Source organism: Passer domesticus, chromosome 3, assembly GCF_036417665.1.
Source record: "Passer domesticus isolate bPasDom1 chromosome 3, bPasDom1.hap1, whole genome shotgun sequence".
NCBI lineage: Eukaryota > Metazoa > Chordata > Aves > Passeriformes > Passeridae > Passer > Passer domesticus.
This window is the reverse complement of record NC_087476.1, coordinates 99,627,445-99,655,134: the sequence shown is the minus strand read 5'-3', so window position 1 is coordinate 99,655,134 and position 27,690 is coordinate 99,627,445. Positions and strand designations below refer to the sequence as shown.

General features: G+C 38.2%; 1 protein-coding gene across 14 annotated transcripts in view; it reads left to right on the top strand.

The window, feature by feature from the left end:
• Positions 1 to 27,690, top strand: part of PLD5 (phospholipase D family member 5) — a 334,219-nt gene that overhangs the window by 281,247 nt on the left and 25,282 nt on the right. For all 14 annotated transcript variants that reach the window (XM_064414641.1, XM_064414645.1, XM_064414642.1 and 11 more), the window contains one exon: positions 12,805 to 12,932. In XM_064414641.1, the coding sequence (XP_064270711.1) occupies positions 12,805 to 12,932 (128 nt within the window). The remainder of the gene's footprint in view (positions 1 to 12,804; positions 12,933 to 27,690) is intronic.

Genomic DNA, 27,690 nt, shown 5'->3' with positions numbered 1-27,690 from the left:
GTCGTGCTTTCCAGTATCTGTAGTCTCCATTTCAAAGATGCATAGGTAAATAATAATACGTTCATTTAAATAATTTAAATAATTTTCTTCATTAATCAAAGACAGACGTGTACTCTGACGTGTATTTTTTAGGGACAGATGTAATATGAGGCATATTTAAGATGTTAGGTGTTCAGTAGAAACAATATCATAATTCTTCTGCTTTGAAATTTGTAATTGAAAAGGGCTTTCATGGTAGAGGATCAGTATTTTTGTACATAATTTCAATTTGCAAATACTGCACTCAAGTCTGGTACTAAGGTGTGTGTATTCATGGATTTAGCAGCAGTGGGAATTTTTGTATTTAATAAGCTCCAGCACAACTATGAGCATTTGCAATCAGGACATCTTGTGAAGAGCCAAAGTGCTCTTGTCAGCTAGGACCTAGTAAGGTGCAACAGAGGAGCTTGTGCCACAGGGATCATCTTCAAATCTTGCTTGGTGGTTCACATGCTGGAATGGATTCTTCCCTTATGGCACTAGCTGCTTTGAATTGCTGACACTCTTTAGCACAGAGGAACCAATAACGGATGGCATTAGCAGAAATTAGTTGTGACATTTTTAAAACATATGGATAGCATGCAAGTTCCTACCTACAGCTACTGAAAGAGTTGGTAAGAGCTGCCAGGGCCATCTGAGCTCAGAAATCATTTGTTAAGTAGCTGTGCTCCCTTTGCAGAAATTTTGGCATCCCATGCTTTCTCTTGTATGCAATAACACTAACATTATCCTGAAAAGACATGAAGGCTAATGGTCCTAAAAGGCATCCAAGGAAAACAATTTAATTTTGGCTTGTCCATTAATGTGATTTTCACGTACTTAATGTTCACTGGAAGCCTGTTTTCTTAGAACTGTACCTTGGTCAGTCAAAACTGTTGCTGGTGTGATTTGGTGTATTTTTGATTGCTACTGTTTTGCAAGCAGGCTCCAGCCTTCTCAGCAGGGCTGAGAGCTTTGTCTCTTGTCCCTTGTTCAAGTTTTGTATGTGATCTAGACTGAAGTGTAACTTCAAACCTGGGCAGCTCTGAAAAGACCATCATCTGAAGTGACATGACAGGGACACTTGTATTATGTTCTTTTAGCTTCGTTGCTGCTAGCTCAATTTCTGCTTCAAACCCAATTAAATACTGTGTGCTCAGTTATATAAGAAGCATTAACAAATGCCCAAACCCAGCTGGCACTCTGACCAACACCACTTGGTTTTCATTTGATGAACACTTTGGAAAGGCTACTCAGCTTGGGTTATTGTGTACAGCACAACTGTAGTATAAAGTAAACCCATATAACCAAATCTTGCTGGTTTATACAACATTAGTTGCCAAGCCTGATCTTTCTAACAAGGATTTGCCACTGCAATACTGATCTTTCTGGTAATCTCCTATAGCAGTTTTCAAGTTAACCTTTGTTTCTGCAACACTTTGGTGTGTTATGAATTTTTACACAGCCTAATAGTTGGAAAGCAATTTACATTAAGATCCTTCTGAAGTTATTCAACTGGAAGCAAAGTTCTCAGAGTGATATCTCTGTGTTACTCTCCGTCTTTTCCATCTCTTTCTGTATGTCCTTATGGAGCAATTGTCTCTAATATTTACCCTTGAGAACATGTTTATCCTTGATAACAGAGTGATTTCAGCCCCTTTTCCATCCTTTGGACAAAATATTAACTTTCTACAGTGTGCAAGTGTTAGTAATTATGTAGTACTGAAATTGACAGTCATTTCGGTGACTCAAAGCAAAATAGATCCCTGCACTTGAAGCTTTTAATCTCAATAGTCTTGTTAGCATTAAAGTGATGGACAAAAGTGCCAGCAGTTATAGGACTACATAATAACTATACTAGGCTTCAAAATCACTACAAAAGAGCATTGTGATGATTGCAATGAGAAGCTTTCAAAAATAACAGTTCCTAAGCAAAGGACCACAGAGCAGCTGTTCTCAGCCATAAGACAAAGGATTGTAACCAAGTCCATTATTTGATATTTGGACTTAAAGTGCCTGTGCTGCCTTCTGGTCTTGCTTTCATAGAGGTCCCAGGAGTCAACTGCAAGCAGTCCAGTTCCACAGCCCCTGTCCTGTACACTACTGCCATCCCAACTGAACTGGTCCATCTGTGTCTCTTATTGTCTTCAAGCTAATTCTGTCTGTTGTGTGTAGTTTGGAGTAGAAAAAGAAGTCCTACAGACCTGGTTATGCACCAGTTCAAAATGTCACAGGGGCGGTAATATATCTATATTCCTGTCCTTCACAGGAAGTTGTTGATGTTTACACCGGAGAAATGAAACAATATTTGTGGTCTAGTCCCTATGTGGTGCTAAAATCCTCTGTGATTTCATTATGCAGTTACTTTTATTGGCTGTATTATTGTGTGTCCTTCACTCAGATAATAAGATAGAATCTGTGGAGTTGTGGCTTCCTTTGTTTTGCTTTCTACATTTCAAATAGGCTGTTTGGAAGAAAGCCAATCCATGTTAAAAATCTGCTAACTGACAAGCTATTGATCTGTATCCCCTAGGTATTTCCTTAAATCAACACATTTTCCCCCATAAACCTTTTGTTTTTTATCAGTCCACTGTTTGGAGTTTTCTGATTTTGACATCGGGGCATGTCCATTTTTTCTCTTTAAAATGCCTCAACTTAAATAAATGAATGAAGGATCAAGCCAGAATAATGAAGCTCTCAAAAATGCATTTTACAACTAGTTAAAACAATAGTAAATCAAGTGTGAGACTCTTCAGTCTGCTACAGCAGAGCTGCAATGTCTCCTGTACGTGCTTACTTTGATAAAAGAAGAGGCTGTAGAAGTGTCTTGTTCTTTCAAGAACCTAAGATTCATGGTAATAAAAAGCTCAGCTTCAGTTATTGTTTGGACTAAGAAAGCAAGAAAAAAATCTCTGATTTCTAAATTGCAATAACTGTCAGAAATCTATGTTTATTTTGGCATGTATATAATGAGTTAATACCTGTAGAAGTCCTAGCACATGTAAATAAAGTAAAATTAGGACCAATCTGGGTATCCCAAAGCCATGGTTAGCCTTAGAACTTGTAAGTAAATGTATATTTTCCTTTCCACAGATTGATTTGTAAAGGCTTGAAGAATATACCATACTGCTTATGTAGTCACAAAATAAAATATGTTCCTCAAGTAACTGGAGCGAGAGGGACTGAAAGAATAACTGGATGAATATATAATATAAATAAAACTATGTAAGAGTAGGCAAGGGCAAGAGTGAAATTATTAACTGAGTATGAAATGGAAGAGAGTGAAGGAGAGGAAGGATGAATGATGTTGGGGGGAAATAGTGGGGAAAGTGAGATAAGAGGGAGGAATGAATCAGATAAAACCATAGGTCAGAAACTGAAAACTGGGTAATTAATTTAGGAAAAGATCAGAACAGAATGTTGTCAAAAGGTGAAGCATGTTATTGGTGGACTTGTGACAACATGGAGAAAAAAATAATTGCCATTGAAATAGGAATGACCTGAAAAAAACGTAGAAAAGTCACAGGCTGACTCAGCAAGATAACAAGATAGAATCAAAGGAAGGAGGTGGGGAAATTTGCTTAGAGACAAGGTAGAAGTAGTGAAAGGAAATGTCTGTGCCACTGGCAGGCCCAGATTACTTCTGGCTGTGCATCTGCTCTTCTTGTGTGGCAACCACCAGGTCAGCTGGTGCTCTTGGCTTTTGGTAACCTGCAGATAATACTCTAGTATCGCAGAGGCTGCTCAGAGAATCATCTAATAAAAGTTCAGGGAAACAAATAGATTCTGTTATGAAGGTATTGTAAAAATTAAAAGCAGTAGCCACTCAAGGAGACAAACTCTGCCCTCAGCTCTTCGCCTGCCCTGCAGTTTCTCACCTTCCAGAACTGAGATTTATTTCTCCTTCTGGAGAAGGAAACTGGCAGAACCCAAAGCAGAGCTCCAGATGTCTGAGGAGCACATTTTGAGAATAATGCACAAGTGTTGTTACTGCTAGTCAGCATATTTAGAAGAGACTGTTGCCAATACTGATGATTTTAGAATATATAAATATCAGAATGAAATCATGTTGCTAAGTTAAAAAGAGAGATAGGGATAAATAGTTACTGCATTTTTCTTGGTAAAGATTTAGCCTTGTTCATTCATAAAAGGTTGTGATCCTAATTCCTCATACATTAGGATGAAAAAATGTCATTGAATTCTTGGATGTTTCATCCAAGAAGTATATAAATAAATATAGTGGTTCATAATGCTAATCCAAGTAAAGAAAAGTCTTCATGAGGAAGTGGGATAAGCAGTGTGCAAGTTTACTAATCTCTCTATTATATTTAAAATGGCTTTCTTTTATAGTAAAAACATATGCAATTATACTTAGGCAAAGAAAGAAAGCCAGAATCCAGCTTTAATAATGCTTTTACTGATTGTATTATAGTCTTCCTTTAAGTGGTAATATGCTTTGTCGCCTGAATCAACTAAGTAAGAAAATTACTTTTCCCAATCTCCAAAGCAATCGCTTTGATAGCTTTGTCTAGTAAATGAGCAGTCTACTCTCCAATAATGAAGGGCAAAAAAAGATGTGGATTTTTTTTTAATATTCTAGCAAACTTTGTTGTATATGAGTTCTCTTACAGGCTCTACTGAATCATCAGACTCTCAGAAAAGATTTGTACTAAGAAAATGCTATTTAAAGGAATGCTGAGTTCTGCTAAGGGGAAAGAATTGAACTGATCATCAATTCTCTCATTATTCAAAATTTTATTCAAAATTGTATATGACTTGATATGAAATACTTCAAAGAGCTCAAAAAGAAGTAAAATTGATATAAAAATACTGATATCAGAGTCAAGGCAGTAAAAATGAGGATTTTGCTCAGGTTTCCTACATCAAGCAGCAGCACGTGTTAGAAGAGGCAGAAGTGTTTGCTACTTTTGATAAAATTACTAGATGGAAAGGAAAAACTGTTTGGAGCTTTTTAAATTACACTAAATTCTTCTGCACAGGCTCAATTCAATTTTTTTAAAGACAGACTAAAATGGGAGACCTTAGCTTTGGCCCAAACAGTAGGAGATTCTTTAGCAAATACAGTACAGAAATCCCTGGCTTCAGAGGCCACATCTACATTGGAAAGTGTAGAGTTGAGCATGTCCTTTCTTGTCGTGTTCTATGTAGTGAGCTATACTGTTGGCTGCTGGCATTTTCTACTGGGTGGCACCAAATGCCTCTCAAGGGCTTGCTGATGCCCTGGATTTCCATCATGGGAGAGCAGAGTTCAGTAGTTATATGAGCTTATTCCTTCTTTGCAGTCTAAAATTCTGTGTGTAGGTTAAGTAAACACGTCCATGCATGATTTATCAGCTCTGAGGGTGGTGAGGCATTGGAAAAGGTTGTCCAGAGAAGCTGTTGATGCTCCGTCACTGGAACTGTTCAATGCCAGTTTGGATAGTTTGGATAGAGGTTTGAGCAACCTGGTCTTCCATCTGCTGGAAGGTGTCCCTGCCCATGGTAGAGGGTTTGGAGCTAGATGACCTTTGAGTTCTCTTCCAGCCCAAGCCACTGTATGATTCTATTCATGGGGAAGGTCAAGTGTTCTCCTGCTGTGTTTATTCTGCAGGTAAAGAAGGGAGTATATCTCTGTGGTATTATATTTGTGATGGACCACTGGCTGTTTGCTGGTGAATCAGAAGTTAGGTGTAGCTGGGTGGGTAAGTAATACAAAGAAATACTGTCAGACCTCTCTTTTGTCTGACCAGTGAGATGGAATGGGAAGAACTTTGGTTATATTTCTGGGATTTTTCTGCTGAGTAAATCAGCAGAAAAGGGCCCAGCAGGCAGCACAAAATTCACGTGGGGGAGAGCTGTAACTCTCCCACGCTGAACTCTAGCTACAGCTGAGTACTTAGCTGAGAAATCAGTGTTTTGATTACTTGGGCCAGCAACAAAGGCCAACATTTGATTTCTTCAAAGCCAGTGTATGGGTATATTTAGATAAATGTTACTTTGGGAACTAACTAGCTTCCAAGATGCAGTTGAAGTTAATTGCAAGAAATTAATTCTGACCTTTCCTTTGTTCTCAAAAATCTGCCATCCTGTATCCAGTCAGCAAACTCTGCACACATGGTCCCTGATGGGTCTTTTCTTGATTTTCTGTGTCACTGTGGACCCCTGTGTAAGCACGTGAAGAATGCCAACCCAAGCAAATGCTAGCGTTGCCTTCTTAGCTGCTTTGCACAAGACAAATGATTATGCAAGATAAAAGGCAAATGAATTCTGGAGCTTGCCACCTGAAATTACTGAGGCCTGATTTTGAGAAGAACAGAGACTGAGACTATGTGGGTGTACCTTTAAATGGCAGCAGTGCCATAAGCAGTTCCTGCATCTTGTTGCATTCAGCCATAGCTGCTCATTCGACACTTGCTCTGTGCCTTCAGCTGTGTTTGAAAAAATTGTTTACTGCCATGTGGTGAGCTGGACTAGTGAATTGTTCTACATTTGAAATAACATTTTTATTTATGTTTAACCTGCATCCAATTTCTGATCCAACTGATTCCCTGAAAAAGCTCCTTCAGCACAGCTGAGGAGGCAGTGGAGCGATGGAGAAGGGTTGCTGAAGATGAACTCTGTTCATGCTAGTATTTTCTGGGGTAATTGGTGTTGGCTTTTTGGGGTTGGGGTTTTTTTTCCCTTTTTTAACATGCAATTTGTAATTTTCTAATACTTTGGTTTCAGTTACAGAGCTGGGTTTTGTAATGCTCATTTGTCACTATATTCCTTTTTCTTCCTGCTCTTTCCTGTCCACATTCTCAGCTCTCGACTTCCACAGCTGTCTGGCTGGAGCAATTTCTGGGGCTGTACCACCTCACAGAAATTATTTCAACCCCCTGACTGAGTAAAAAAACAAAGCAAAAAACCAATGGTGAGTGTAGAGGATATTTGCTCCCCTGATCATCCAGGGCAGAGCCCATCAGCATGTTGCAGTCTGCTGGGGAGGGAAAGGAGCCAGGAAGAAGCTGGCACAGGGCCTGGAGAGGGGGCTGGGAAGTCAGACGGCAGCAATGGAGACCTCTCTTCTCACGTCCTCAGCTCCACAGGGAGATCCTTGACTGCAGCCTGTCTGCTTAGGAGAGCTCTCTTGTAGCAGCCTTCCTTCCAAGCTCCAGCCAGACAGGGACACGTGAGCTGGCTGGGGAGTGTGCCAGTGGAGATGAACAGCAGCAGCACACAAGAGGCAGAGTGACTGCGTGTTGTCCCTGAACCACCCACGCTGCAGCCCCGAGCTGAGCCCATCCACTGCAATTCCAGTGAGTGCTGCAGGCACCTCTGTCTTTCCAGACAGAGAGCAGAGGGGCTCACGGAGCTTTGGTCACAAATTCCTCTCCTGGGCTTTGATTTCCTCAAAATTATCTTTGTGTCAGAGACCTCAGATGCTGTAAAATAAGATAGTAAGCATTACATTAAATATTTGTGAAAAATACCTACATCAGAAACAGTCCGGCTTTCCTAAAGGCAGTTTTGAGAAGCTACATGTGCACACAGCTTATGGCTGATTGTACATTGGGAGTAAGTGTTTCTCATGCAGGTAGGATTGAGTCTAAGACAGGCCAGGATGGCATGAATGTAAATATTATTGCAAAAGCTTTCTGGAGATTACTTGGACTTGTGCTAGAATGTAACTTCTTTGAGTAATTATGATTTCATTTTTTGCATGTGTGACAGTTGAATATAGAGCTGCTAGAGAAAAGACAGTGAGGTTTTGATTCTAGGCTGCTTCTTTTTTAAATTACTCTGTCTTTACATTGATGAATAGCACATAATCTTAGAGTGACAGGATTCAGTCCTGGTGGTTTTAAAAAGGACAGGGGGATGTGTGTTAGAGAGAGAGAAGCAGAGGACAATGTAAACAAAACAGCTGATTCAAAGTTAAGGTATTACCATCAGAGATTTCCCTAAAAGTCCTTGAGTGTTCTCTTTTAAAATAAATCTGAATCATTAATCTTTCTGGGCCAGGCAGACTTTTAAATTGAATTTCAAATCCAATATTCCGTAAAGAGCACAGAAATAGTAAATAGTCTAGTTTGTCTTTTAATCATTCAGAGACTTAGTAAAAATAACTTTGTTTTCAACTTGTGCATTCTTCTGCTTTTGTACTTGTCCTCTTCTGAGTGATGGCAGGTCACACTAATGGGGCTTCTGGAAGAAGTCCATACTTTTTACAATCGGTTGAGAAAATTGCTGGGGAGATGATCCTCCACCTGGATTACTTGTGTCTACCCAAAATGAGACAGCTACTCCATCACTTGTGACCAATTGTATTGAAAACTCTGAACTTTGTCTCAGTAGAATAAAAATTATATTTATTCATGGGGGTACTTTGTGCTAAAGGTTATTATCAAAAGCTAATAAATGAAGTTAAAGCATATATTGTAAAATATAGACAAAGAGACATTTATATCTATACAGACTTACCAGATAACTCTGGCTCTCCTTTTACTCCTAAAGTTCTTCCCCTTATTTTTCTTTCTCTCTGATTTCAAAAACACTATAGTTAAAGTAAGAAAGTTGTGAAGACAGAAGACCAGTTTTAGGCATGGTACAAGCAAATGCAGCTTCTGTTTCTTGGGCGTTATGTTTGCTAACTCCAGAGTGAGTTTAGCTTGTAAGTGGTACTGCTGAAAACTGTGGCAAGCAGAATTTGCATGTTTGCTTTCAAGGCAGCTGTGATAATAGCAGCCTAAATAGTTGCTCTTTCTGGGTCTTCCTTACAAAAATTATTTACTACCTCCACCAGTGAGGGGATTTGGCATAATGATGTTGCCTCAGTACAAGCACAATATCCTAAGCTGCTCACAGGTGTTGGATCCAAGGCCTGAAGAAAGTGAAGGCTTCAAAAGAAGGTGCACCTTCTCCAGACTATTGCATAAACTTGATGTGGAGGCCAAGTGGCAGCCCTGACTTGTGAGTTCTGACCTCCTGCCGTCTCTCCCCCAGAGAAGAATCTCCCAGTTTGTGTAGCTGTCTGGTGACATTGCTTGAGCAGCAGGAAAATCCACAGCCACAACACAGCTGCGCCAGGATTGCGTCTGACACAGGTTTTCATGATAGTGTGATGAGCTCTTGATCAAAGGGTCCTGCTTAGAGTTTAGTGCTTTGCCTCAAATATGTAAAAGATGTCTAGCTTTAGGTTCATAAAATCATTAAATGGCTTGGGTAGAAAGGGACCTTAAAGGTCACCTAGTTCCAGCCCCACTGCCATGGGCAGGGAGAGCTTCCAGTAGACCAGGTTGCTTAGAGCCCCATTAAATGTGGTGTTGAGCACTTCCAGGGACAGCACATCCACAACTTCTCTAAGCAACCTGTTCCACTGCCTCACCACCCTCACAGTAAGGAATTTCCTCCTAATATCTAATTTAAACTTACCCTCTTTCAGTTTGAATTCATTCCCCTTTGTCCTCTGTGCTTTCCAACATGCCCTTGGAAAAAGTCCATCTCCATCCTCTTGTAGGCTCCCTTCAGGCACTGGAAGGCCACAGTTAGGTCACCATGAAGCGTTCTCTCTGGGCTGAATAATCTCAATTCTCTTCAAGTTCCTATTCTTGAAGTCAAGCTTGCCCTGTAGCTTTCAGACATTGTTAGTGAAGTATCAGAGAGCAGGGAGCTAGACCAAACAGGAGGCTGCAAGGCTAGAAATTGTAAATGACATTTGCTTGGCCATCCGTCTTCTTTGGGATTACTTTGGGAATTGGATTTTTTTTATTTTTTTTAGTGGATGAAAAGTCAATCTTTCTTGCAATATTACTGATACTTTCTGTGTTCTTCCTCTGTTATGAGACAAAGCTAGAGGCTAAGTTGCTGTCTGGCACTTCCAGGGGCTATGTTCACATCACATGCAGAAGGTCCAGGCTCTCAATGGCAGGGTCCCCTCTATGCATCCCAACTGCATCAGTCATCTACCTTATACAGTGTGAAAAAATTCCCCACCCAGAAGACAAAGTACTCAGATAAATGTCTGTTACTTACAACATGCTTTGATCCCTACAGTGTCTCTTTTTTTGTGGGCTTTTTTACTGCAGAAAATCTGTAACCTGTCCCAGCCCTTAAAATGTACAATTTTAGGGAACAGACAAATCCACTTGAGTTTTAAGTGACAGCACTGGTTTTCTCTAAGTTCTCATCCTGAATTTTAATCTCCAGTGAAACAAAACAGTTAGATTTATTTGGCATGTTTATTAGCAATCAAGCCTACAAATGTGCCCTTCTGGTTGAACTCAGTAGACTCACAGCTTCGTGTAATTGAGACTGCAGCATGACAGAGAGTTCTGTTATGGCTTCACATATTGATCCATCCAATTTAATTTCCTCATGGGACCTGAACCATGCTAGGGATGGTGGATCGTGTTGAAGGCTTGATAAGCCTGTTTTAACAAAGCATCTCAAGGGCTTCTGGAACAGAGGCAATTATCAATACTGATACACGTTTCCTTTCTTCAAAAGGTAAGGGCTCATTAATAGTCAGCTCAACAGCTGCTGTTTGCAACAAATGACTTTTTTATTAATTAACTTGGAGATCCTGCTTCCTCACCTGTTCACTTACTAGTTGGCTGTTTCCAAAAGGAGAAGAAATTGGGTTCCAGATTTTGATCTTACTGGTATATGTGATAGCAGTATCTTCTGCACTGCTATATTCACTATTTTGGTAATTGAAGCCTAGATTATATCTTAGAGTAATAGTCCCATCCCACTGCTTCTGCCCATGTCTGAACAACCCACGCCAACAAATTCTGGTGGCTTACAACTTTTGAATTTTGTCTTAAGTTACTGATGATGTCTGCTATTTTTAATGTTAGTATTACTGGTTAAATAGTCTCCTGTTACAGCTTTGGCACTCAGCATTTTTGTCTGTCGCTAATATTTCAAAAATGGTTTTAAATTGTCGTGTTTTTTAGACTCTCAGTTATGGGTAGGAAGCTTATTGTTACTTCCTATTGTTTTATCTTTACTATGCAAAAATCCTAACATTTCATTTATAACCTGTTTGGTGTAGGTGTGTTGTGGGTGTTAAATTCATACTGCTCTTTAATGCTGCAAATTGGATGTATGGAAAGAAAACATCATCAAGACAAACTGCTTTGTTAAACCTGATTTTAACCACAGTTTTTGGATCACTAGCTGGAAGTTTAGTGCCTTACAGAATGGTCATCCGTAGCTAATAGAAGTTGCTTTTGTTTTGTTTATTCACCAGGAAACAATTTAAACCATTTAATAGCTGCTGTAGTGTTTTCTGTTTTCTTTTCCATTTCACACTCATTTTCTCAATAATTAGCACAGTTCTGCTTGTTAATGCATGAATTGAAACTAGCAGCAATACATTGCAAGGAAATTGGAAAAATCTTTGTTTCTAAGCATAGATGAGTGTGGGTGAGTGAAACATACAAAAAAATTGGAAAGGTAGCTGGGTTTCACCAAATGCAATTGACCAATGAGCCAAAGTCTGTAATGTGCTCAAAATGTAATTTTGCATGTTTGCTGCATCATGGTAAGTGGCACCATTTCTTTCTCTTCTTTTCTTGATGTCTGAACTTTTAGAATAATTTTTCCAAGGAAAGTTGCTGTTTTCATAGTAATAAAGAAATATTTAGCACTGGTAGCTGTTGCCTAAAATTGCAAGTCAAATGTCTCTTAGGACATCAAAAATAGGAAATTTGATGAAAAGAGATACATTTAGTTCTCTGTCTATCCTGGAATTCTTTTAAAATTGTGAGTCATATTCAACCATTACTGGAGTTCATGGTACTGGAGGCCCCAAGAGTGTTTAATAGGAGGTGGCTGCTACTATCACTGTCCCCCAGGCTGCTGTTTACTGTCAGTTCTCTTCCCTGGTTAGTCATGACTGAAATGTGAAGATGAGTGGGTTATTGTAAAATGCCTTCAGCAATGATTAATTCAGATTAATCACCTAATTTTGCAAACACCGGAGCACTGAAAGAACAGTAATGGTGTAAGAAATCCCCTAAACTTACCCAATATTAAATATATTCTGGATTTAGTTCTGCAAACATACAGATGGGGCCAATTCAGACATTCCTAGTGATGCAATGGAGCCAACAAGGAGCTCCTTTGATTTCAGTGGCCTATAGTCATTAATAAAACTGTGCCATTCAGAGTGGTAGGTTGAATGTCACAGATTAGCAGGATTAATAGCAGTTTCAACATAATTTATTTAAGCCTTTGCTTACTTCCTTAATTCTCTACCCATGTTGCGCTTGTTGGGGTCTGTTACATGCCACAACCACTGCAGATACCTGCTCAAACCATTGCACAGGGCAGGAGGAGCAGAGCAGAGTCTGCTTTTGAGGCAGGGGTTTTAATTGTGTTCATATTTTAAAGGTCATTACTGCAATATGTGGTTTGTGCTATGGAATAGAAATTTAGAAATGAACTATTTTTAGGAACATACAGTGCTGGAAAAAAAAATATTATTTGATTCTAAAGTGGAAGGAAATTATCTAAACATTATAACACATGTGAATGTTCCCTATACTTGGGACATGCATTGCATAAATATTTCTTCATATAACTGAAATAAATGTTAATTAAAGTAATAAATATTGGGACAGTAGCAATAGTTTATCGCTGTTTTTCGCTGCTTTTAACCTTAATGGTATGTTTCATTATGCCTCTCACTAATTTTGGAAAGTGAGGCCGTGAAATGTGAAGTCATTTCCTCTTTTAATAATGTAAATTATCTCATATTAAGTAATGACATTTCTTATTTTATCCTTAAATCTCTAGGTGCTGAAGTGTTGTATATGAACATGTCAGCATATAATGAAGGTCGGCTTCAGTCATCGTTCTGGATTGTTGATAAGCAACACGTATACATTGGAAGTGCCAGCCTGGACTGGAGATCACTGGGACAGGTAATTTAATTGAAAATCTAATCCTATAACCTTTGTGTATAATGAAAAAAAAAAGTAAGGTGTTGAGGACACTTGGATAGCTCTGTTTTCTGATAGTTTGCTGGCAAAAGTGCTTGCATCAAAAGCTGTACAGCCACAGTTCTGATGACTCTTCTGTATTGGCAACAATGTACTACTATAAATTTTGCTTCCTTTCGTTATAACAGCTGTCTTCCATGGTTATGCTTAAATTTTTAATATTTGATTGTTTTTATTGATTTCTGTTATGATCATTGATTGCTCCAGTTTACTTATCAAAAAAAAAAAAAAGGGGGAGCAAACCCATTGGTAAACAAACCACTATGGAAACTCTATAGTAATATCATGGCCAAGTTGTAGTCCCTCTGATCTGCCATTTAAAAAAGCAAACACCAAATTTGGAAAGACTTCCAAAAGGATAGTGGGTATTATACTGGAATACCCACTGCCTTTGGAGAGGGTCAGATATGTGGGTACAGAATGTCAAACAGCATAATGCTTTTGAAGGCTGAATGTATTAGAGAGAACTCCGCATTTTTATTCCTCATAAACATGACAGTTGAAGCAGTGCTAAGAACTCTGTGCAGTATGTGACCATTTTGAGGAATTCGTCAGTAACACAGCTTATTTGCCTTTTTGTAGGTATGTGTGCCTTTTTTATTTCTGCAGCAGTCTCAGGATTATTAGTGGCTGTCATGTTCATTTTTGCTATATACCACTGTCTGTGTGAGGCTGCTTTCAGCCACACCTATGGAGTGAAACCTGTACTTTGAGATCTCAGTAACTGTAAAGCACAACAGAGAGGGAAGAGCAGCAGTCCTAGGTAGTTATTAGTTGCTATAAAAAAGCTTACTTTCTAAATATGAGCAGAATCTCAGAAACACAGGAATAATTTTGAACATGATGATGTTCTAATGATTTTGTAAAGAAGAATGTGTGTCTTGGTTGTGCTGAATAATAATATTTGTTTTCAGCTAAGACTGGAAGTCTGACTAAAAGCAAATTAGCCAATTTAGTACAGAAAGTGAATAAATGCATTTTTGTTCTTCTTACTATATTAATTTACTTAAAAGGTATGTTTACAAAGGAATCTGGAACAGTGGTAGAAAAAACAATGTTGTTAGAGAAAGTCTTGGAAAAGAGAATGTTGTATTTTCAGTCAATGCAAGAAAATACAGTTTGGGCTTTTGGACAGTTCACAGAATGTTTTTACATTATCTCTGCCTCATGAGCTAAACTCTTCTGTCATAATAAAATAGCTCTTCATAGGATTTATTTGGTTTATAAATAGTTTGTCTTTGAAGCCTCTTCTATTTGGGGGATTGAGTACCAGTGAAAATAATAAATGTGGGGAAAAGAAGCACATTTACCACACAGATTATTATTTATATATTGCTTATATATTTATGATTTTCATCACAGATTATACGATTCCATATAGGTTTGCTCTTCTCATGCTGAAGTAAATCTTAAATCTTGTAACATGCCTGTGTTAAACTTTCATGCCAGTTACTTGTAGGCCAGTGTTTCAAAAGTGATTCCTTGATGTTAATTTCATCACTCGTTTCTGTGTGCATTTGGACTTGTTTTAATCTTATTGTCATATAACAGTATATTTTTATATGTAGGTGTAAGATGAAACTCCAAAGATTATTTGTACAAAGCAAAAAGAAATCTCTCTGCGTTATGGAATAAGAGAATCTGCTTTCAGTTAGTTGAGAAATGTGTGCTGCAGTTCCAGAAGAGCCAAAGGAAATTAGATGCTTGGCTCCTGTTGATGCCAGATATGAGTGTCTGATTCCCTTATCCCAGAGCTGCAGGTTAATAAATCAGGGCAACTGTCAAAGACATCTGATATGCTGTCCTAAAATAATAATCTGTCTTGAACTTTTTTTTTCACATAAGAAGCAAAATAAGCAAAAAACTCTGTAATTTTATTTTGAGTCCTTTCCTCAAGCAAAATGCTTTGCACATGTGTGGGACCTAATCTTAAAACCCACTGTGCGCTGAGTCCTCGCTGGGGAAATGTATCTCCCACGGGTTCTCATTATCAGAGTCTCAGTATAGCTGCAAATGAGGGATCAGCTCCCTCTCCAGCTCCCTCTCCTTCTCCCTCTCCCTTTCCTCTGTTGTCCCTTTGCCTGATGCTAAAAACAACCAAAAAGACAAACCAAGTCTCTTTAGCATCAGTTATCTCTTAGGAGGCTAAATCTAAAGCTGAAACAATAATTTAACTTTTAACAGCTTCTTGGAAAACATCATCAGGACTTAAGTGCTTTGGGTTTGCAGTATTTGTGGAGAATTCTGTGTTTATAAGCTGGATACCAGAAATCAATCACATAGGAAGCTTATTTAGTTTTGTTGCCATTTTCTCGACTTGCCAGCACTGACAAGAAGCAATAAGAGTATTTTCTTAAAAGTAAATTTTCTACATCAAGGAGAGATTTTCATATGCTGCAGACATTACTTAAGAATGGCCTTTAAAGTTGCAGATAATCCTGTGCCTCTGCTGGCTAAGTTTTAATAGTTGCCAGAGTCTCAGCTTTGAAATTATGAGCAAGGCTAAGAGCACATCATTATTTTTCAAGTAAAACTGTTTTTCAGTTCAGTTGAAAGTTTATCAAGACTAGTAGTTCTGGCTGAAATCATCTATGCCAGCTATCTGCTTTAGTCTGAAATCAATCCCCACAGGGAAATGCTAAGTACTGTTTAGAGTTCCTGAAGGTAGGATTTTACAAAAATGGGATTTTCTTTGTTCATAGTGGAATATTTTGAATTTTTCTTTGTACAAGTCTAGATTTTTTGCGTCTTTTTCTATTGTTATCAAAATATCCAAATATTACCCAGTTACATAACCCATTGAAAATTGATGATTATAAACAACCAGAGTTTTGCCACTTTCTTAGATATAGTAAGCTCTGTAAGATTTTACCAGTGAAATCATCTAGCTTCTTGCTGATAAATTTATACACACTGAGAAACAACTAAAAAATGAGTCATTCAAACATGCCTAAGAGTTTGCATTGATTAATTATTCCTCTGGCTTGAACTAATAGAAATCAAGATGGCCATGGTGCTGTATTTTAGTTTCTAGTCCTTGACCCAGTAGCATATTATTACTTTTTAAAAGAAAATGGTTATATAAAAATGGTTATAATCCATCAGCTAACAAAAATTATCATATATTTGTTTTATTCCATGACTCCCTCCAATAATTCCAGCAAAGCTTGAAAATGCATTTATCTCCTTAATTCTATTAGGGAGCATGAAGTTTGTAATACATATGAACATTTCTGGAGCTTTTTATACTAGCAATATTTTTGGAAAAGTTTTATTCACACATGAATAATTGAATCCATTGGGCAAACAACTGTAATGGATTAGTTGAACCACTTCAGAAAAATGCATTTATGTGCAATATATAATCAGCTCTTGGAAAATACTGTTACTGAAAATTCCTGAAACTAGTAAAATTAATCCTGTTGTCTTCACTGGAAGTGAAATCAGGCTAATATTAGCTAGTCTTGTTGGCAAAAAAAATCGTTTAAATAATGAATATTACCAATACCAGGTAGCTGAGTGTATGTGTGAAGGGTAGTGATCAAATTCGAGCCTTCAAGGTCTCAAGTAGAAGCTTGCTGTTTGCTCCCTGGAATTGTGGAGTCTGACTGAAAACATCTGGCCTGAAGGGAAGTGGCTTGTCTGGGGTGCCAGGAGGAAGTGGTCTTGACACTAAGGAGGGAGACCCAAAGGGAGAAAGGTGAAGTTCCTGACTGGAGGAAAAGTCCTTAAAATGGGAGATATCCTGGAGATTAGAGAGCTGTGGGTGAGATGGAAGCTGGGGGATGCACCAAAACCGCTGGCTGGTGTTGCCCGAGACAGGTGAGCAGCCATGCAGCAGGGATGGACCCAACTTTCTGCTCAGCATCTGGGGCCAGCAGCCCCTTCCCTGCAGGAACATGCATGCAGGAACAAGATATGGATGGAAAGTGTGAAATATAATCAAGTAGTTGCAAAAGCTCCCATCGTGTTGATTCTTAAACAAACCCCAGTATCCAGATCCACCTTAGGTAGTCATTAGCTTTCTCTTGCCTGACATGTCTTAAAAGCATTATCTCAAAAGTTCCTGCTTAAATTTTGGCTCAGCTGATGTTGAGACAAAGTTCCTAAGCATGATTTTTTAATCTTAGCTGTGTAAAACTGCTTGCAGAGGATTTTTGTTCCTAAGATGCCTTTTAATCCCATGTATTTTCTGGATTGTTCATTCTTCTGATCGTTTAAATTCAGATAAATTTAAGCTAAATGGCTGCTAGACTTAATTTTTTTTAAGTACCAAAAACAATCAGGCTGTAAAAATCATAGGATAAATCACAGGATTTCTTTATCCTTTCAAAGGATAAAAAAACCCAACCAAACTGGGAAACATACTTCTTTAAGGACAAAAAAAAAAACCATGTGATCTTTTTCTCATTTCTCATTTAATTTTGTATCTCTTTTGGATTATTTGTGTGATTTGTTTCACCAGTATAAGACTTCAGAAAGGCATTTGATTTTACTTAATCTTAAAAATCCATCAGGATTTCCTTGTCAGTCAGTTTCCTCTCCATCGTCCTCTTACAAACTGCTAATTTTATCTACATAATTTAAGGCAACTGGGAAATTAGATAAACTGTCCCAACAGTTTTTGTCAGATTAGAAACAGAGAGTTTAATCTGAGGAGTTAGGCTTTTATTTGAGGCACCTAACATGGTAAATAAATACCCAAGGGGGCAAAAGTACTGTAGAAGGTGAGATGTGACAGTGTGTGAATGAGAAACTCTGTGAACTGTTTTTTCCTTATGGTTATTAGTATTTAAAACATACTTGTCACATTAGTATTGAGTCCTACAGCTCATGAAAGCTGTAACAATTATGAATTTCTCAGTTACATTTGAAGGGTAAAGGAATAAGTTGCCCAGTTCATTTATTCTGTTAATAATTCAGTTGAATCAACAGTCAAACTAGCTGAGATGGAGATCTATGAGATTTATTCAGAAAAAGATCTATTAAGCGTCTGTAGATACAGTAGATAAATTAAGTTTTGTCTTTTATGATAAATATGAATAATCAAGTGCATACTTACAGCAAAAGTATATTGGATTCTAAAATTTGTGAAATCAATAAGCCTATACTCACTAGGAAAACAAACAAAAAGGCAGGGGGAAAAAAGGGAGGGAGTAAACCCCAAACTTAGGTTGGTCAAAAGATAGACATTTTCTGTGTGTCCATTTTTAGTAAAAATTGATGAGCCAATATTTAATTTGTTTTCTTATGAGTCTGGTTTTTGAACTAAGCTGTAGGAAGGCTTGCAGCAGGATGTCTCCAAGCGTGCTTGGAATGTGTCTGCTTCTCTTGCCTGTTATTACCAGACAGGACAGAACTGGTTTGAGAAATAATGGTGTTTCAGTTGAGTTGTTCAGGCTGTCCTTCCTGAAACATAGAAAAAGGAGACAAAAGCCGTAGTCTAAATTAATCTGTACCATCTTTTCCTCTAATCTTTTGTGACAAAAAGACTGATAAAGCCCAAACTCTTTCCCATCCTACTCTGAAATGACAAAAGTTGGTAAATGATGGTATTTCAGGTATTAATAGCTGCATCTGAAGGGGCATGTTTAGAGCTATTTATATTTCTGGGAGTCTCAGAGGAGCAACCCTTTCATTGATTGTGGTGGGTAAAATCAATTGGAAGCAATCCACATGGTTCCTTACTCAAAACTCTCATCCCAGTTATAATGATGATACTCATAAGGAGGAGATATAGGTCAAAGGCCACACTTACCAGGGACAAAACTCACCTCAGAATTATCTCTTCTCTTGGTCTTCATTTCTGGAGATATGGATTCTAATAAAAAACTTACCCAAAATTTAAGAATCTCTGGAATGCTTCCAGGAGCAAATGCAACCTGTGTTTCTTTTTATGTATCTCTCCTAGGAAAGGGGAATGATGATTTCCTCAAATTATATCATCAAAGACTGTATTTTCTATTTATTTGTGAGGAAAATATTGCCCTCCAATAAAACCAATATGTAATAAATACTGGATTTCTATATATCTCAAAAATACATTATTATGATCTTATTTGTTTCCATCTTCCCCAAAATCTTGCCATAGCAGAGCCACCTCTCGAAACTGATCACTGAGACAAGATCTGCACATTTGCAATTTCTATTGATGATCTTTACAGAGCTCATAGAGCAAAAGCAGTCTATAATCAGTCAGTGGTTTCTCTGAATTTTATCTGAGTCTCTTGAAGTTATGTAATGGTGCATCTGGTCCTTTTGAGATAAGAAATTTTGTCTGACAGTACAATTGCATCTTTTCAGTCAAGCCGGTTATATTGAGACTTTCCATCTGATACCATGTTGTGCTAGTATGAATTACAGATTTGTCCCAAAGTGCACATTAGTTATTCCCATCTTCTTCTAATAATTTGCTTAATTTTCATACTATCCCAGTGGTGTTCAGTATCATATTGCTATTAGTAAACTGAACACAGTCTCAAGTGTCCTATAACATGAAACGAGGCTCTTTCAACTTCCTTGTCCACTGAGGTTCAATCAAGCTCAGATGGGTAAATACTAGGCTGAAAGTACAGGCAAGATAATACTGGTGTGTTCCATCTAAATTTGTATTTCTGGGTTAATAAATATCTTATAAGACAGAGAATATCTCTTCTAAAAAGTTTTGATGTGCTGTTATCCATGTGATTCAATCCTTAAAAAAAATCTTCATGGGTTTTCTGTCTATGCAATCATTTCCTCGGCTAGCTAATATTTTAAAGATAACAGAAAAGTGCAGCCCAGATCTTCAAGCATAGGTAAATGAGGTAATATGGGTAGAAAGCAGGCACAGGGAAATATTACAGAGCTGTATTGACAATTGCTTTTTTAGTCATTTTTTACTTACACTATTTATTACTTTTTTCTATTTCCTGCTGCATAGAAGTCTAGTTGTATTGTCAGAATTTTGCTATGGTGCTATTGCAGCTTGTCCTTCAAAGGACAAATTGAAAATACTTCTATTATTTTCACTAAGAACTTTTGGCTAGGGTTTTTATCTTTGACCAAATCTCAAGCACTTTAGTGGCTGATACATATCTCCCAAATTGCAGCTTTTCTGTTTTCTTTTCTCCTTTTCTTTTTTTTTTCTCCTTGTCCCCCAAAAGTTAGGGGACTGGGAGGAGATACTCTTGTAAATGTGCAGATCTTACAGCATGCATTTATCATGGTGAAAAGTTTGCATTTTTGGAAGTAGAATGTTTTGTTTGATTCTTTAACTGAGACAGGCTGCCTTTTCTTGGTTACATCCAATAAATCAGGACAGTCAGTGTTGCCCATTATGCTTACTCTGCTTGAAATTTATTACTTATGCAACCAGTATTTACAAATAAATATCAGTGAAGCAAAAGGACTGTTTGTCTCTTGCTCACCATTGCTGTGCACTGCTCAGAGAGGGCTGGTTAAAACTGGACAGGAATGTGGTAATGTGGCTGCTCCAGTTGCACTGTGTACGTGCTTCATTGCTGCCTGGTAGTGCCATTAGTTTCTCCTTACTGCTGTGGCCTTCTGGTTTTGTGATTTGCTGACTGAAAACAGCGTGGGATCTGTATCTTCACCTTGCAGTTGGAGCCAGAAAGTCCTCTCAGCTTGGCTGGTTACTCTAGGTGGTGATTCTCAGCTCTGAGGAACTCGGAAGTTATTCTGTTTGTCATACTTCTCCCACTGTTGTGCTCCGTTCTCACATGCACCAGTGAATAATTTGCATTATATGTCTGTATTTAATGTAGGAGAGGGCAAAATACATCAACAGCTTGTTGCATGTTTTTATTTGATTTCTGTTGACTGTAGGAATATGCTCATCACTGTTTTGACCTTTGAAATTACAGATCTTGTCTTTTTAATTTTTTGTCAATTTTTGCAGTTGCTCTGAAAGTTCTGTGAAACAGGTTTATCTACTGTTGAAATAATCAATAATAAATTGTAAATCAGTAAGTAATAAACCTTCAGAGCAAAATGATGGACTATTTGGTTTGAACAGATAAACTGATTTCCTTCCAGAGCAGCATGGCATATTCAGGTAGCTGGGTACCTGAATATTGCTGAATACCAGGTTTAGTGTGAGTAGATTTCAATTGGATTTTAGGAAGAAATTCTGCACTGTGAGGGTAGCGAGGCACTGCAACAAGTTAGCCCAGAGAAATTGTGACTACTCCATCCCTGGAAATGCTTAAGGACAAGTTGGATGGGGCCCTGAGCAATCTGGTCTAGTGAATGGCATCCCTGCCTATAGCAAGAGGGTCGGAACAAGATTATCATTATGGACATTTTCAATGCAAATCATTCTATGATTATATTTTCTTTTCATCTTTTTTTTTTGTGCTGTGGAAGTCCTGTGAACAGGTTTACCTGCTGTTGAAGTAATCAAGAATAGAGTGTAAATCAATAAATAATAAGCCTGCAAAACAAAATTATGGTATATCCATTTTAAATTCATAGATTGACTTCTTTCCAAAGCAGCATGGCATATTCAGGTAGTTGGATCTCCAAAACCCAAAGGAAAATAGAAGGTTCTTTCTCCAGTAAAACTAACCTCATAATCATTTGCTTGCCTTTTAATGCATACCATTACTATGTCTTAATTAAGAGTCATGGATATTACAAAGAGAGAGTGATTGATTCTGGTTTATTACTGGTCCCTCAGATACTTGATAAATAATAACAGTTTACTAGTATTATCAGACTTGAGAATTTTAGATGGGTTCTAAAAGTGTTTAAGGAACTGGAGGCATGCAGGAATTTGCTGCCAGAACACAAACTGTACACCACTGCACACAGGATAGAAAATCATCCATAAAAGAGCATGCAAAAAAAGGAGACAGCTTTTAAAACTTCTTCTGCTATCTCAAAGTAACTACTGGTGAATAGACAGCACTGGTGAGGTGTGCTTGCATGGGTCTATAGTCTAGGGATAAGGCACAGTAGCCTAAGAGTTAAGCTGTTGAAATTTATCAAAACTGTTTAGGAGGATCTCCCAGAAACTGCATCACAAATAGCTCACCTGGATGTTGTCTTGCCTCTAAAAAAAATAAAAATAAAAAAGACATTGGTCACAGAGACGAAAATTGTTTCTAGGCATATCTCTGCAGTGATCCACCCAGGGGTAGTCTGAAATAACCAGTAAACTTACATGGGTATAAAAAAGGCAGTAAATCCAGCATTTTCCCAAAAATTTGATTTATGTTTGGCTAAAAGAAAACTTGTTTGTTTAACCCAAGCTGAATCTCTGATGGGGGAGCTAATGCACCACAATCTATTCTGTCATCTTCACAAGAATTTGCTGGCAGCTAGTCTTGGTCAGCAATGTTAACAAATGTAGACAGATTTCTCTCAGAGGGATTTAGTTATTAGCATACCCCATCAGATCAATCTTGTTCAACTAAACAATTAAAATAACAACATTAAAATAATCATGAAAGTGTATTCCCAATATGTGATTCCACCCACGCACACGCACTTTGATATTGCACAGATGACAGTTCCCCCCTAGAAAAATGTCTTCATTCAGAACTGCTTCAACTCCAAAAGGTTCCCAGATGGAGCCCAGTCACCTTCTGCTTGAAAGTTTGAATCCTTTCATGGAAAACTGGATTTTGTATTGTCCTGTGAAAAAGACACACAGTAAATCAGGCTGAAATACCATGGCATAAATATCCATGAGTCAGGGTAAGGAAGGACAATAATTTCAGTCATTTAAAAAAAGACAAATGATTCTGCAGTTCAGAATAAATTCTCATCTTTCTATACCCATAAGTCATCAAGCAGAAAAAAAATAGGTTCTGACAAAGCATTCCTTCCATATGAATGTGCAGCACTAATGTCATCACTAACCTTTTCAGATTTTTATACTGTCGTCATAAGCATCAAGGCCTGGTTTAGAAGTCATCATGCAGTCACCTTTCTTAACTTTTCTAAGTAAACAGCAGTCATCAAAAGAGTGAAGTCATTGATGTTTCCCTGGAACTGTTCAGTGGAAAACTATTAATCCCTGCATGAGGGAGGTGCATTGGGCAGGCAGCCCCTGCAAACAGAATTGCTAAGTGTGTTTTCAGAGAACTGTGGAAGTCATAGGAATTGTGATACTGGACAGGCAACTTTTTCAAATCAGTAAGATGAATTCCTAGGCATTTCTTTCAAATGTAGTGCTAGAGCACCTCACAAGAAATAGCTGAGGAAACTCACCCTATTTAGCCTGGTGAAGAGATGATTGAGAGAGGATTTCATCAATGTCTATAAGTATCTCAAGGGAGGGTGTTGAGGATGGAGCCAGGTTCTGTGTGATGGTGCCAAGTAATAGGACAAGAGGCAATGGCCAGAAACTGATGCACAGGAAGCTCCACCTGAATATGAGGAAGAACTTTACTGTGTGGGTGTCTGTGCAGTGGAACAGATTGTCCAGAGAGGTTGTGGTGTCTCCATCACTGGAGGCGTTCAAGAACTGTCTGGGTGCTGTCCTATGCAATATGCTCTAGGATGACCCTCCCTGGTAGGAGGGAGGCTAGACCAGATAACCTCCAGTGGATCCTTCCAGCCTTACACAGTCTGTCCTTCTGTGTTCCCAATTGTACTGTTAGAGTCAGGAGGCAGAAATATGATGTATTAATTTAACTACCAGTTTTCTTCCTAAGGGCCTTTATCGGGATTGTATCTTTACAAGAGAAATTGCTTCCATGTTGAAGCAGCAGAAACCTCACAAATATCTAAGATGGTTACTCAAGAAAAAAGGACAGAGAGCACAGTGGATTTCTAAAATAGATTTTCATATTGACTAGCCATTGTTCTGGGGCTGCCTGTGTACTATTTGGCTAAATTGCCTTATGTATCTAAACTGCTTGGATTTCTAGCTTACCTCAAGGTCCTGTACACTGAATTTAATCAAGGCTTGGTCAAAAATTAATTGGTGCCTTTGGCCCTCTGCTTACACCAAGAAAATAGGTTTCTTATTCTGATCAGGTAGTCTGGCAAAGCTCAACAGTTACAGCAATAATTCATATGCAATGTCATTGTCCCGGTTTGTGTCCCCAGCATGCCTGCTACCAATCTCTATTCAGTTTGCAAAAGGAAAACCCACTGTGTGTGTCAGTAATGCTATAAATAATGCATCCAATTAGTCAACTACATGCTGTTGCATTTCCCTGAAGGCCATGGATCTGAAAGCCCCAAAGAAACTTTGTGCTTTGAGAGAAATGTTTGGACATAAATACTGCCCATACTCTGAGATGAGCCCTTTGCACTGTCCTCTCTCTGTTGCACAGCAGAAGACGTGTGCAGGCTGCCCTTTGCAGCATTGCATAGGATGAGAACAAATGCTAAGGGCTCCTGCTGTGATTTCCTGCTGCGTGAAGAGACTGCGAGATAAGGGCTGACAGGACAGGCTCTGGTGCAGGGAAGATGGGAAGAGGCTTCAGGGAGGTACACACATGTGCCTGGTGAAGGAGAGTCCAGCCCGTTTCAGAAGCTAGGAGGGTCTTTCACTTCACCTGTTAGTTTTCTTGTGGTTCTGCTGGAGAAGGGAATTTTTAATGTCATGTGAATGACACCAAGACTGAAATGTAATGCAGCTTGCCAGCAGTGAGATGGGAGCCCAACACAACACAATCCTTTTCTTTCCAGCCTGCACTTTTCTTTGACAAAAGGAACAAAATTGTTTCAAAAGAGAAACAGAATCAAATTAGAATTCACATTAATTAGATTTCCTGCAGTAAAACAAGAAATAAATCAAACATGATCTTGGAAAAATGTTTTCTTGCAGTTGCAAGTTTCCATTTCCCCTAAAGAAGACACTTGTGCCTGCTTTGAGGGGGTAATGAAACTATAAACTGAAAATTCGTTTGAAAATTATAAATTAAGCTGTGATTATGCCAAGTGATATTAATTATGCTGATAGATTATATGGCAACGAATTTTTAACTGATTCTGTTCTGCCTTCTGGCTTGCTCTGACAATTGTGTCAGGCTTGGTTTGTTAGTGAGCTTAAACAACAGCAGTAAAAAGCCCAAACTTGCATTCACAATTCTGTGGTAGGGTCTATGTAAACATCATCCCAGAGTGGTCCATGGTTTAAACAAACTATACTTGATTTTTTTCTGCAAACAAATTTATTTTTGCTGAGTTTTTCGTACCAATAGAACAGATGGCTGAAAAAGAAAAATCATGATGGGGCTTCTTTCTAATGTGATGAAGACACGGGGGATTTCTGCTTTTCTGCTTTGAATATGCATTGCTACCTCTTCATCACAAAATTCTTTTTAAACCACACCATTTTAAAACAAGCTCTCTTCTGCCTGGGTGCCTAACTTGCTTTGTGTCTCAGCAGCAATACTTTTCAGCAGAAATGAAATGCTAAGCCTATCTTTTTTTTCTCAGCATGATTTCCTTTAGATCAGGGTGCAATGAAAAATAATGGTGCAGCTGATGTGAAGTGGAAATTAGTAGAGCATCACAATGCAGTTTTGTATTCTTTGCCTATGGACCACTGAAAAAAAGAAGGGAATACAAAAATTAGCAGCTCATCAAAGATCTTCTCTGCCTTATCATAGCAGCTTTTTGTTATTAGGTAATATTAGTAAAAATAACATATGAAGTTCTAACTTCTTGGCACTTCTATTCTGCATGATCTACAGCTCCAAATCTATCAAATGTACTTTCTAAAGGTGAGAATTAAAGACTGGTGGACTGCTGGTGGCTGACAATTCAAATTTATCAGCCTCAGTGGTACAGTCAGTCCACTTACACCACTTCCTTTCCTTTGGTGAAAACTTGTCATGGTTTTATAGTGATATTCAGTGCAAATGCTGGGTATACTCTCTATCAAAGGCATCACCTTTTCTTGGTCACGTGCTAACATTTATTTCCAGCACAGTGGCTTGAGTGACAGTTTTCCATTTTCAGTGATGAGATTGAGTTCCTGGCTCAGGTTGAAATTTCATTTTTTTGTCAAGTGGGAGGGCTTTTTTTCTTGTTCATCAGAAATTCTACCTGGCAATTATTTTTAAATTACTTAAAACCTGCATGATAGAAAATTAACCTTTAGCCTTAGATGACAGAAATGTAAAACCTACAAAACTGTAGTACATAGGCCAGGCACAAGAGAGATCCAAGTGCAATATTCACAAGGTAATTAATTTGAGAATGGTTGAGAGCTGAATGTAAGATTTTAAAAATACCATTTATTCAATGAAATTGTCTTTAGAAAACAGGAAAGTTGCACAATTAAACAATGAAATAGGTAGTCTCAAAATTTAATCTGTTTGAATTCTGTAAGTAATATTCAAAAGCAATTTGTGGCTGTCAAAATAACAGGGAATTCAAGTAAAAGCATTTTTTGTCCCCTAGATGATTTCTGACATCCAAAGATGCTGTTAATTTAGATTTATTCACTTTCTGATACTTAAAGCTAGACAGAGTTTTATTAACTTCCTAGGAAAATAGTGCTTTCCCATTTGTATTAATGTTTTCTGGTTAGTATTTTCCAATATCAATGTAGCTCCCATATTCTTAGCAAAGGAAAAGTGGAACTTGGAGCAGAAGCAGGACTGTGCTGGATTTGAATTTCACTGAATTACTTTTGATTTTACCATAACAAAGTGTGAAGTCTCTGTACTGTATTACTAGCCAACCACAGAAGGAGGATTTTTGTCTCAGGAATGTAAGGGTAGGTTTCAGTGTCTAGTGAAGTGGTAGCTGAGGCACATCCTTTTGCTGTTTTGGTGGACTATAATACCTGCCGAGGTTTTGTGAGAGAGGTGCTAAGCAGTGCTACAGTCTTCTCAGCCCGTTCAGCATCAGGTTGCACATTTGGTTTACATCAAAACGAGGTCTGCCTGAATGGCGTGGTTACACCAAGTGCATTTATCAGCCTCTTCCAGCAAAGTGTGCTACAGCAGTCACAACAAACAACTCTGCACAGAAAAACACTTCTTACCTTTCTCAAATCTCCGACTCTCTCTCTGTTGATGGTCACCCCCACCAGAATGCCACACTCCTCCTGCACTGCCGAGGCCACCCCTCGGCTGTCACCTGTGCCTGGCATGCGATGGGCATGCACATCTGCTCAGCAGATATGTTGGGATATGTTGGTAAAGAGAGATAAAGAATAGCTGCACAGAGGCAGCCTTCAGTGGTGCTATGTATGATTGGGGAATATTCACTCAGTATTAAAGGATACCACATGAAAACATAAGGGAGGTCAGCAGTAAGGATCAGGCAAGCCTGATAATGAAAAAGAAAGTGTGTTTGGAGTGCTGGGTAACTGGATAATTAGAGGATATTTTATAAAAAGATTAGTGTAAATATCTGTGATTTGTCTTAAGCTGGTAATGAATATACTGTATATTACTTTCCTTTAGAAGCTATTGAAATTGTAGGTTTTAGTAATTGATTTACCAGTATGGAGTGCTTTTTGTTATTCCATTAGTTTACCTTGTTGTGATTCTGGCTTTGCTCAGCCATTTATTTAGAAACTGGTCATTAAAAAAAATCAGAGCCTCAAATGTACAATTAAATACATTTTCAAACACAGGCAAATGACAGATGCATACACTACCCTGTATACCAAAGGTCTACTTCAGTAAATTTTGTGTGCAACAGGCTCCCTGTAGTTAATCCAGAGTTTCTGTAGCACAGGCAATGGATTCCTGGCGTC